The sequence below is a fragment of the Aythya ferina genome, assembly GCF_964211825.1.
Source record: "Aythya ferina genome assembly, chromosome: 1".
Taxonomy (NCBI): Eukaryota; Metazoa; Chordata; class Aves; order Anseriformes; family Anatidae; genus Aythya; species Aythya ferina.
Window position 1 is genome coordinate 174,485,192 of NC_140296.1, and position 12,771 is coordinate 174,497,962.

Sequence of the window (12,771 nt, forward strand, 5' to 3'; positions counted from 1 at the left end):
ATGCAAAGTTTAATTAAAGCAGGATATCATTTGGAGTCACTTTCTACACAACAAATTACACATCCCTTCCACAGAGTCCACGAGATTCCGATGTGTTTATTGGTTCTTTTCAAGATTGATACTTTGGTCTGTAAATTACAATGGGGTTGATTCTGGCTTCTTATGCATAAGCTTTGTTCCTCAGATTTTAAAGCTTAATTAATCATATGCTCAACTCAGATATTTGGCTTTGCAGAGAAATGATTGATATGATGGAAACAAAATCTATAAATTTTCAAGGTACCTTGCTTCAAGCACAGTAACTTTTGAGCCCTGCTAATTAGAAAGAAACATTTGGAAAGAAGTGCACTAGCTTATGGATACTCATATTAATTTTATTTTGGCTTACAATGGAAAGGCTTCTGAAGTATTAAATTCACAATTTGAGTGACCTATAGACTTGATGGTTTTAATATTATTGTGAACTTATTTATACACTGTGGCTTGTTCCAATATATATATGGAAAAAAATCAAAACTTTTTTCCTCAAAAATTTACCTGACACACTGTGTTGCTGGTAGTTATAGGAAGATGGAATTGCACCAATGGGAAGTTGTGGCTTTGGATTGCCTGGTTGTACCTCATCATCCTCCTCCCCAAAATGATGGACTTTTTCATACTTTTCTAGATAACTGGAATAAAAAAATAATAATAAATAAAAAAATAGCACAGGTTTTAACATACATAGTATAACTAAATCCTTCATATCCCTCGAAAGATGAACTGCTGAAGGAAACAAATTGTACTAACACAAAGATTTACTGGAACAGTAGTCAAAGTGGCATAAAACATAAAACGTGAGTCAAACTGACAATAGGACATACAGGAAATGTAGATATGTGGAATTATGGATTTATATATCCATTTTCTTCACATTTTTCAACAGCAATTCCTAGCTAAATCACAACCCATTGAGCTCTCTTGTGACTAAGCCCATTTTTTTCAAATATTTTGTGTTAGCTTCCCCAGATAAGTCTGCAACTGAAAGCATTGTAAAAGTTACTCTGTACAGTTTACCAATATACTTATTGAGGTCAAGTCCAGAAAAACACTTCCTTCCTTCCTCCTGACCTAGAGAAAAACAATATATCAAATCCTAGCTATTACACAAGAGTAAGAGAGTTTAGATACACTGAAGGCAGTAATTCAAGGTCAGAAATTCTGAGCCACAGCTGCAACTAATGACTATTGGAAATCCCTTTAAACCTTTTCAGAAAAAAAAAAAAAAAAAAAAAAAAAAAAAAAAAAAAAAAGGTTGATATACTGTACACAGTGGCAGATTATCCCAGTGTTCTGGGAGCACAGAAGCTATATGTACACATCAAAGTCAAATAGTTAATCACCTTGGTAAATTGATAAATGTAATAAATTAATCAATGTAGGTGTGTTTTTTTTCATTACAAACTATGACTTTCAGAACTTAGTACATGCCAACATATAAAGAAAGGCAACTTAAAGGGCCCGGGGTAGCCTTAAATCTACACAGACGTATTAGATGCAACACCCCTCCTGAAAGCATTTCAAGATCATGAAGTTGCACACAAACTTTCACCCTGTGGAAAAACTGACAACATCCAGTCAATTAAATCATATTCAAAACACTACATAATCAGGAAATAATTCACGACATTTATCTTCCCATTGGTATATGCCAGAAATATTTAGTATCTTAGGAGAAAAAAAGCTTTTGATATAATTTTTGTATTACATACTGACCAGCATCTCTTCCCTTTTCTGATCATTCTGAACCCAGAACGTATTTCAACAACTGTGAACTGAAAAAATGCCTGTGGCTTAGGTATTCTGACAGGCTAAATCCCCACGTGTATACATCAGTTGTTTGTATTTTAAAATAAACTTAACAGTGGCTTCTAAAATCAGGAGAGATAACACAGTTGTGCAGCATCCTGAACTATGTGCACATCTAAAACCTCTTAAGATCACAATATTTTCAATTTACTGTGGTTCAAAATGAAACTTGGGAACAATTAAAATACTTCCAGTTGAATGCTGGTCACTGCAGAAGCCTAGTGTTTGGTCTCCTATCAGCATTTGTGTGGAGGCTCTTCCAAACAGCCCAGTAAATCTCCGAGTGTCATCATCACTGACTGATGGAGTTTGTATTGCAATTGAGGGACTAATATTGAACAAAGAGGACTGTAGGCTGGTTTTCCACTGATTTATTGAACTGATAGGGGTCAAATGAACACTAGAGCTGATGCAGGGGCACTAGCAGGTGTACGTGGCTGGAGATGGCAAGAAGACACTGTGCATGTGCCATTTCAACAATGGTAGAAGCTAGACTGCTTTCGCTTGTCTAATATGACTTTGGAAGTGCTGTGGCTGGATCTAATTTCCTCAAACATTGGCCTGGGTCAAAGCTTGAGCTTTGTATAAAACACTTTCATTACTGAATGTCAGATTTCATAAGAATAAGTAAAAATCCCTACACAGAAACACATACAGTACTCAAAATACAGGGAATCTACCACCATTCTAAAACACAAATACTGAACCTTATACTTTTATTAAATCCATGTCCCAGAAGAGCTAACCACCATGAATATCCTAGACGTGCTCCTCTGCTAATACCTACTTTATTAAAATGTGCTAAAACAGTTCTGTTTCAGGCACAGGCACTTTGAAACCTTAAAAATCAAGTCCCCTTCTTCCCTCTGAAAGCAAATGATTACATTGCTTCCCACTCTATTTGACTAAGAAATCTGGGGGGCTAGAAAAATCCTAGGGGTGAATATAAATTAGAAGACCTTTGCAAACTAAACTGATCTTTTTTTCTTCTTTTTTTTTTTTTTCTGGTGTTGACAACTCTTACAAAGTTATCACAAATGTCTTGCTCAATAAATATTTCATAGGAAAACTGGATTGGAATCAACATAAAGTGATGACCTAACATTTTCCCTATGCCAAAGCATGTACCAGCTTCACCCCCTTATATTCTCAGCTCCTCTAGTTGTCATTTGATTTACTGAAGTTCCACCCCTTCGAAGAGCTCTCCCTCTTTGCTATCTCACCCCAAACTAATCTTCTAACCTGCTGAGAAAAATAAAGTCCCAAAGGCTAAAATGTTGTGTTTTTTGTCTTCCCTATCTCAAACAGAAAGACTTCCCCTACACCTACCCCATACATTTATCCCTTTTAAAGCACTGCTAGTTTACAGGGGGGACATTTTGCTGTTTCTGAATCCATGGAGTTTAACAACCCTATTACTGAATTTCAGCTACAATAACCAGACCATAATAGACTGACTTAGAATGATTCCTTAATGCTACATAAGTACAGACTGTTCACAGACAAACGTACAGACCTCAATCCTCCAAACCCTCCGTTGGTTTACTGCAGAGAGAAAGAATGACCCGGAATTTTAGTGAAGAGAAGCAGCTTTGTAAATTAGCTTATAAATGAGCTTTACTAGTCTTAAATTCTAATCTTACCAGTCTGGCACACAGCGACCGTACAAGCAGCAGAACAGTTATCATAAAGACAGGTCTTGCTTTAAAGACATAAGAAATTTAAGTATAATAAATGGAGCTTTTTTATTACTGAAAAACGGATGTGCAAAAGCTCATAAATTATCATCAGGTAGTTACAAAAAGCTAATCTCATGTTTCAAAACAACTGAGACCTGTATCTATAGACCTGACATGCATACTCTGATCTCAGAAGATGTTTTTTTTGGGTTTTGCTTTTTAAGAGATTCAGAATGCTTCCTTAATTTAGCAAAGTCACAGGTAGTTCATATCAACAACACAGGTCTCAATCTTTCAATCTTCTCCTCTTTTAATTTCAACACCAACTGACTGACCAGGCTCTGAAAGAGAAAAGATGCAGCTAATACGTACAAAAAGGACTAAAGCAACTAACTAAATGAAGGACAAGAAGGAAACTACTAATGAAACAAGCAATGTATACAGGATGTAAAAGTTTCAATGGCATCTGGGACAAAAACTAAGTAGCACGTTGAAGCCTTGGTGATCATGGGGCAATGACAGAAACCAGGTTCTGTGCTCCCACCAAAAGGCGCTCCGTACTATTAGCATGACATCCTAATTGGACACTAGCCCAGCACACACATGATCCAAATGATTCAAGAAACTGAAACACAATGGCCATTTACAGCCCCTACCTCCTCCTTTCAGCTCAAATAATGCCTCTGTTCTGAGAGGCCTAACTTTTTTATTAAACGCCTGGTAGATAGCTAGAACTACTGGATGAAAGGACGTGAAAATGCACAGGCAGCCAAGATGAGAAGGCTGGCCATTTTTAAAGGACAAGTCACTTGAATGCTTTCTGTAAACTTGGTTCCTTTAAGGACCTTTTGAGTTGTAAATAAAAAGATAATACTTTTTGGAAAAAATCAGATTTACCTATTAGACATTCTGTTGCTGCAACAGAACTTCAATAAGCCATTTGGTTTCATTCAGGTCCAAGAGAAAATAAATTCTCAGAAGATGGCCAATATTTTTATACATTAAAATACTTCCTTAAATAACAACCATAGATTTTCATTCAATCAAGTTTGCTTCAGGCTTGTTTTCAAGTGTTTGGAAAAAATACTAATAAAAGGAAGTCACTACATGCACCTAGTAGCATGCAGGATTTACTATTGGCGTGGTCATGAAGGGGCTTAGAGTGTGCCACCAGCTCTCAAGCTATGGCTTCTGGTGCCTTTTGCTTCTTGCAAAATTGGAGAATATGAATAAAAAAGCATCTAGATTTTTTTTTCGCTTGGAGACCACAAGAATCTAAATTCAGAGTCTGCTACATACTTCCTTGGGTATTTCAACTCCCTATTATTACTCCCTGCCAGTAAATTTGCCAGATAACACGTGGCAAAACAGTAAAGATGGCATCAACCATTACAGACCAACGATGAATTTATTAGCTTTGCATCCAGCTAAAGGAAAAGCAGGTACTATTCCCAGCAGAGATCTCCTTCTGGCCTTTCCTCATTAACTTGTGGTGCCAGTCGAAGCCTGCAACCATCTTTACCAAACGATCCATTCTCGTCCTCTGCCATGGATCTTTGCTTCCTACTTGAAAATCTGATCCATTTATGAATCTCACTGGCAGGCAGTATTCTGATCAGAGAGGAGGCTGCTTCTCAGCGGGGCCGGAGGGCTCACGCCCAGTTCTCCTGGCGCTAGCACACACAGTGAAGGCTGGTGCCACGCTCCGGATGGAAACTTCTGCTTAGGCCTTAACGAGTCTGCTGCTGCAGCCGCCTGAAGTAACGTCTAACTCGTTTACTCATCCCATGGAGGTTCCTTGGCAGAGCCCCCACCTCGAGAGTTAAGCAAACTACTTCCTGGAAATGCCTGAGCCGACAGCAGGCTTCAAGGCTCTGCTCAACCTTTTAACAATCACCGCGCAGCTGCCTCACGCGGCTCTGCTCGATTCCATCCGTCCCTGCCCACCTGGGCCATCAGCGATCTCTTCAGGGCTTCCTCCCCTGACTCCAAGGGTACTGTGAATTCCAGTTCAAGCTACATCCAATTATTGTCAGAACTGATGCTCGCAGCTGAATCCTTCAAAATAATGCTCGTGTGTTTTCCATCTTCACGTTGTTGCCTCAGTAACTCAGCCACTGAGCACCGAGCACACACGGCGGCACCCGGTGAAACATCCCACCTGTAGTAGCACTCAGTGGCACTCTTTGATGTCTGCACTATTAGGACTACCTAATTAGACTGGCTGACAAATCAAGATGAATAGGATGCCGGATGAATAGGAAACACCATCAGCTGTGTGTTTTTAACACCTGGCCTGGTGGCAGAGCACTGCCCTCTGGCCTGGGCTGGCCCGTTGCCTGCTCTGTGCCCACACAGCTCCAGCCAACTGCTCACCTCGCTCCAGGGACCCCACAGCTCCAGTCTCCACCCTGGCACCCCCCATTCACACCTCAGCAAACTGTGAGTAAATTCAAAAGGCCCCATTCAGATGAAATAGTCTCAGGCTTTCTAGCAGATCCACATGCAGACAAATTACAGCGCATGCAATCTTTAAGTGTGTTAACGTTTTGTAATGCAGGTTATGCAAGATTACATGACAGATGGTCCACTTTGTGGTTTGCTTGAAATTTGGTTAAGAAATCCTATCAAGAAGCCCTTGCAGAAAGAGAAAACTGTATACATGCCTTCTTTATGAACTTTGGGATCTGCTACAGCAAATCCTTTATCTATTATTACAGAAAGAGGGGAGGAATTCCTCAGCAATTTTGAAAGTTTCACTTTATTAGACATTACAACAAGACAGTATGCAATGTTTTGAAGTTCAAAAAAAAAAATCACTCAAGTCACTGAAAATATGTTCTTAATATCCATGAGAACACCAAGAGGAAAGAAATGAAGATATTACGTTATTACGTTATGCTTTAGTATTAATAATGCCCTGATTTAGAAGGAAAATAATAAAAGACATATGCCAGCCAACTGAAGTGTGCGTGCTGGAGTGCAAATGCAACAGACTGGGGCAGCTGTGGCAGGGAGGGAACAAAACAGAAGTGAAAAGCAGCCTCTGAAGCAACCACACAACCAGGAACTCCAACAGACTGTGGACAAATGCCCTACAGAACTGAGAGCTGGAGAAGATGACAGATATTTTGACTTTCTCGAGTTATGAGGAACTAACTCTGTGTTGTTAAAGAAGGGGGAGGAGAAGGAAGGAAGTACTAAAAGAGAAGGCAAGAGCTTCATTCACCAGGAGCACACGTTAGCCAAAATAGCAGCAGAAGGTAAAAATCAGGCCTCCTGCTACTTCTACATTCCTTTAACTTTCCTCTACCTCTCCACAAACCCTGACACCCCTGTGGTCTGACCTGGCAGAAGGACTGCATGGGCAAGTCTCTGCACAGCAACAGCAACGGCCTGGTGGACAAAGTTTTCACAGTTAGGCAACTGCATTCTGGTCTGCTGCGCTGTAACCAACAGCAAAATGTCTCAACACTTGCTTTTTTGAAATGAAGATCCCTCACTTCCAGGTTTGCTTTCATTTATTTTTAAATTTAAATTAAACTGAGTCAGCTTGTGAGCCACAGCTGCAGTCCCCAGCCCTCTTCCAGGACTAACCCTTCCACTGCATTCCCCCTGCCTGCCAAAAGCAGCTCTCCACCAGCACCACCTCTCACCGCTCCAGCGGCTGTTTCATCACACCCGATAGGCTCCACATCCAGCAATATCTGAGCTGCGCCATTATTAGTAGCATTAATTCTCCAGACTACATCTGGGAATTAACTTTCCAACAACGATGTACTCATCTTACTAATTTTGTCGTCGTTCTGCTGCCACCTAGGCTGACAGCTCATCAAGCCTGTCAAGTGTGACAGGAGCCTGAGTTTAGCTCTTCAAGCGAAGTATCAGAATCTTCAAGATTTATTTTATTTTTTTCTATATCCGTAACATGCTTGCAAATTCTAGAACCTCCCCAGATCTTCTCTGTTTTGAAAAACAATCAGTCTGCAGTACTACTGAGATTTCCTGACAGTGCCTGCCTCTGAACAGCAAAGATGTGCTCATACAAATTGTACCACCTGGAAGGAACCAGGACATTAAAACTAAACACCGTGTGACTGCACAGAGCAGGTCATGATAACAACGTCACCCACACCAGTCATCCCATTTCAGGCACCCACAGACCGGCACTTGTACACAGCACGGCCCAAGATCCCAAATGCCAGCACGTTATGAAAGTCTCCACAAGTTGTCTGAATTGCTGTAGTCAGGGCAGAGCTGGTAGCTGGGTGAGGGTGTGCCTGCAGCCCAGAGATACACCGTGCTACACTAATACCAACACCTGCAACTCACTACAGCTTAGTACCCAGCACCTCTTCTCTGCATGCAGTGTAAAAACTTGTGTTCAGTGAATACTATTTAGGTCACTACGTCAATTGTCAAAGTAAACACAAATAAATAAATAAAAAATAACAAAGGAAACACAAAAATAAAAGTGACCTATTTACACGACTCCTTTCCCAATCACATTCTAATATGGGACAGCATTTTGTAACTGCAACTTGCAGATTTATGCGACAGGTGTACTTAAAGAGGAAATATTCTTATATAAATATGCACATAAAAGAATATTTATGCACATATATTATGTACACGAGATATATTACTCAAAAAGAATCAGAACAGCAATAATCATTCCTACACAACACAGTAACTTACAGGAAGTTTGAAAGCTGGTGGCTTCCATCAAAAAGAGCGGCTCATATTTTGATGGATGTTCATCTTCCATAAGAAACCAGTTATTTTAAAACTAAAGTTAAAAATCTTATACATATTTTGAATTGCTTACAAGATCAAAAAATAGCAAAAGCGCATGTAACTAACGTACTACGGACTTTGACCACCACATAGAAACACCCAAGTGTTCCAGAAGTATTTCTGGAGACAAGCAACTATGGCCATAACCACTTCTAAAAGCAGACTCATAAAAGCATAAACTCTTCTAAAGCAGACTGTGTACAAACTCATGTAACTTTCAGTACTGTGAATGTAAGTAGTTGTAATGTTGACTGGAGGACCTACTGACTTTACACATCTATACAAGTAACACACATTTAATTAACTAAGTGAAGAAAATTATATGATGCATAAACAAGGTCTAAATCTATTTGCCAACTGCTATTTATGTCTATCATTTAGCTATTATGAAATTCAAATGACAGGAAAATATTTTTGCTTTTTTTCCCCCAGTGCAGAAGGAGGAAAAGAAATTGCGTGTCTAACAGCAATCCAACTCTTGCTCATGACATTCTGTCAGTGCCTTGTCTGAAGAGTTGTTCTTACTGAAGAGGAAGTTTCTACGGTAATTCAGTCTGAACTTTTTCACAAAATTTAGGATGCAAACTATCCACAATTAAGGAAGAGATTTCCCTGTTGTCTTTAGCTCATAGTTTCATTACCAAGTGCATTGTTTCGTTATGTAAATAGAGAGAGCCAGTATTTGCACAACAAAGCTAGGAACCCATTCTCTTATGCACTTTTCATTAAATGTTTAAAAAAAAAAAAGTCTTGCTATGTTTTCTTCCCTACTATGTCAGAAGGAAATGTCTTAATTTTCAGCTTGCTAGCCATTGCAGAAAAGTTATTTACGCAGAAATAATGCCCTAGAAAGAGTTTATCCTATGAAGAATTTCCAGTAGAGTTTCTCTCAAACCATTATAAATAACACTGATATCTACAATATTACAGGAGGTAATCATTCCTCATGTTGTCTTAGCTATCCAGAATAAATTTCTCTCTAAAGGTGTAATCTAGCAAAACATCACCCTACATGAATGTACTCATGTCACATACTTACAATTATGCACTTACTCAAAGCACTTCGCCAAATTGGAACGTTTAGCTTCCTTACTTCTTTTCAACTGCAGAGATTTTCCTTGCACATGTTTCTAATACTTAGGAGTATTACACGCTTTTCAGACAAATACTTACTCAATGACTTAAAACACTGAAGTTACCATTTTTCATACTTGCGTATTCTGTTATCCAATGCAAACCGTTCTGTGATTATAACCATGCCAACATAAATGTTGCTTATGTACATTATTCAAATGCTCTGTTTCTAAAACAAGGCTTCCAAGTCCACAAATAGCCAAAGAAGTATCTTCAGTACTGGAAAACCGACCTTCCTCCCTGTTCCTTTTTCTCCTCTCCTTTTCCTCTCTACACTCCTTGTTATATTCTGGCACTGCCTTGACAAGAGGGGCAGATGAGCCTTCAGTAGGAAGCCAAGTCATTGAAGGATACTGCTCACGGGAACAGTTAATTGTAGATTTAAGTCTCATGGAAACAGCAGTCTACAAAAAAAAGCTTTCTAGATTCTCCAGCCACCAGAATAAATATTTCCACACTACTTCTTCCAGCCTGTTCAGCAGATGCTAAATAGAACAAAAATAGAATTTACTGGTTTCAAATGCTTACAGGTTTGTGTGTGTGGGTTAATTTAATGAATCAATAAGTGTCTACAAAACACATTGCTATACCACTTTTTCTGTAACTTTGTTGTTAGATTCTGCACATATTCAGCAATTGTAAGAGTTGTGCTTTTCTGCCTTCATCTTATGATTTCCTGCAATTAAATCCATTTACAATTTCTCACACTTAGACCACATAATCAAAGCAAACGTACTAGCTTACATGTCCATATTTATGTGGTTAATCAAACAAAAATATGGAAATTAATTAAATTCTTGAATGTTATTCCAGATGGATCAAATATTCATCAAAAGAAGTAAGAACAGAATAAAAAATCTGATTAAGATCCTGCTGGGATACTGCACAATAGGAAGATAAATACTTTATTTCCACGTGAAGAGAAAAAAGCTGTCCGGGGAGCCTGTTCCTTCGTTTACCTCAAGATCTTACCAGAAAATAGTTCGTAAGAAAGAATGCGATCTGGCCTGCATAAAAACATTCAACTTGAAAATATCTGTATGTTTTAAACACAAACACATCCAGACAAACTAAAACAACAATGACTATTTAAAGATCTTTTGATCAAGAAGCAGCAATATGCTGCTACAGGGCTTGTTAAGTATCCCGGCGTATTCTGAGAACGTAGCATGTACAAATTTAGAGATGATGATAAAGAGGTAGCATATTGATTTAGCTGTCTAAACATGTAAAGGCTACACATCTATACTAGTAAAATAAACAGTGCTGGGAGCATTCCCATGCATGGAAATGAAGTGCTGTACTATTAAATCGTTAGAGAAGGGCCTGATACAAATTTTCCAAGCCAATTAGCTTCCTCTCAAACAATTTAAAGGCACTGTTCAAGAGCACTGCTCAGGGACCTTTCCTGGAGGTAAACTCGGACATAGCACCCCTGCTTTAGGGCTAAGAGCACGGACATGAGCTGTTTTGTGTCAGCTAGCCTCTCCCACGCTTAATTCACTAATAAGTAGCGTTTGTAAGGATAAAACACTGAATGCTACACAGCCAGCCTCTGACTTCATACAAATTCTGATATGGATTGGGGAAACCTGAAAGACAGATGAAGTGTTACTCCTTAGCAGAAGATTTTAAAATTGCCCATGACATAATGATCATGAAGAATTTATAAGTGTTTTTGGTTTGGCTTGTATAACTGCAAAGACATTAGAGGATACACAAAGATAAAAGGGGAAGAACAAAAGGGTAGAATGAATACAGATAAAGCCCAGAGATCAGGTTTCTTCTTGGGAAATATCTGTCTCAGGCATTAAAGATAATCACTGCGAATCGTTTTAAAGGTAGAAGGAAACAACATTTTGAATATTTAAACAACAAAACAAAATCCTACTTTTGTCTAACAAGTTACTCAATGAGAATGCTCTTGTGAAACATGTAGTGAAAACACTCAAACTGTAACCTTATTTAAAATCGAGCAGACAGATACTAAGAACGTATTGAGTACATTGCCATCTTTTACAGGAAGGCTAGAAATACAGTATTAATAGTATTCAAATATGAAGTATTAGAAATTGTTTAGAGGATACTGAGTCCCTGCTGGTGGTCTGGGGTTTAGAGGAGATAAGGCCTGATCCTCCACTGTGGATTGACCAGGCTTTTCAAATCCTGAGTAAATCCAGCAAGGCTTATTGTATTCCTATTATTTTGAATGGAAATAATCTGTGGGAAGAGGAGAGCTCTGCAATTAATATATTGCATACCTTTTTAAGAGGTTGAGAATAAGTACTTAGATAAACTGAGACTGAAAAAAGTTCATTATGGAAAAGAAAAAATCACGCTATTATAGATCTCTACTAAGCAATAAATAAGAAAGAAAACATTTTTCTAGTTAATAACCTAAATGTTACATTTTTTTTCCCCAGAGCCTTCTTGCTGCACTGTACATTAATTGTGACTCGCACTACATGCTACAGGCACCCCGATAACAAAATCGTGTATGCTGTTAGGGCACCTAAATGAATAACTTAAGTTATTCTCACTAAAGGAGACTTGAAGAATCCTCTCTGGCTACAACTTATTTAAGACACACAAGGTGTAGTCCTCCTGTCTCAGTGATGTAATAGTTCAATCAGTATGGAAGAAGAAAAAAAAAAACAACAAAAAAAATCTATTCCTGAACATTCAATTATAACAAAATTACATTAATTATAACTGAAGGTACCAGCCTAAACCTAGTCCTTCCTCGATCCCAGGCAGTTTCAGCAGAAGTGACGGTCTCCTCACTGTTGACAGACTGAAGGCAGACAACCTTGCTCAATGTCTTGGACTTCTCAGGTGTTCAGTATTGCTGGCCTTGAGATTTTCAAACCATTAGTCTGAGGAGGGGGCTAGTGTCCAGAAAAATGCTCTCTGGAACATGCATCCATGCCTAGCTGTCAGGAAAACGTGCCTTTGACACTGCTCTCACTTCCATAATCCCAGAAGGAACAACTCTTGCTTGGGTTTGTGCTTTATCTGTGTGCAGACAGAGGTACACGACCAAAATGCCATGGACTGAAGCACTGGCAAGGCACATGTGACATGTCCCTACTGCCCCATCACCGTACACCTCCACCTTTGTCACAAAGACAATGCAATGATAAAATGAGGACCTGTAACAGATAAGAGACGCCCTGCTGAAATTAACTCAAAGCCTCATGACGTGCTGGTAAGCAGGGGAAGCACTGCAAGTAGTTTTTTCTTTACTTGGAAGTTACATACACAGAACCGGATCATGTGGCGTGCAGCTTAAAGGCACTTCTGCTTTCTTGAT

At 39.0% G+C, this 12,771-nt stretch overlaps 1 protein-coding gene across 3 annotated transcripts in view; it reads right to left on the reverse strand.

Moving 5' to 3' along the window:
- Nucleotides 1-12,771, reverse strand: part of ARID2 (AT-rich interaction domain 2) — a 103,585-nt gene that overhangs the window by 45,138 nt on the left and 45,676 nt on the right. For all 3 annotated transcript variants that reach the window (XM_084508263.1, XM_084508264.1, XM_084508265.1), the window contains one exon: nt 538-671. In XM_084508263.1, the coding sequence (XP_084364389.1) occupies nt 538-671 (134 nt within the window). The remainder of the gene's footprint in view (nt 1-537; nt 672-12,771) is intronic.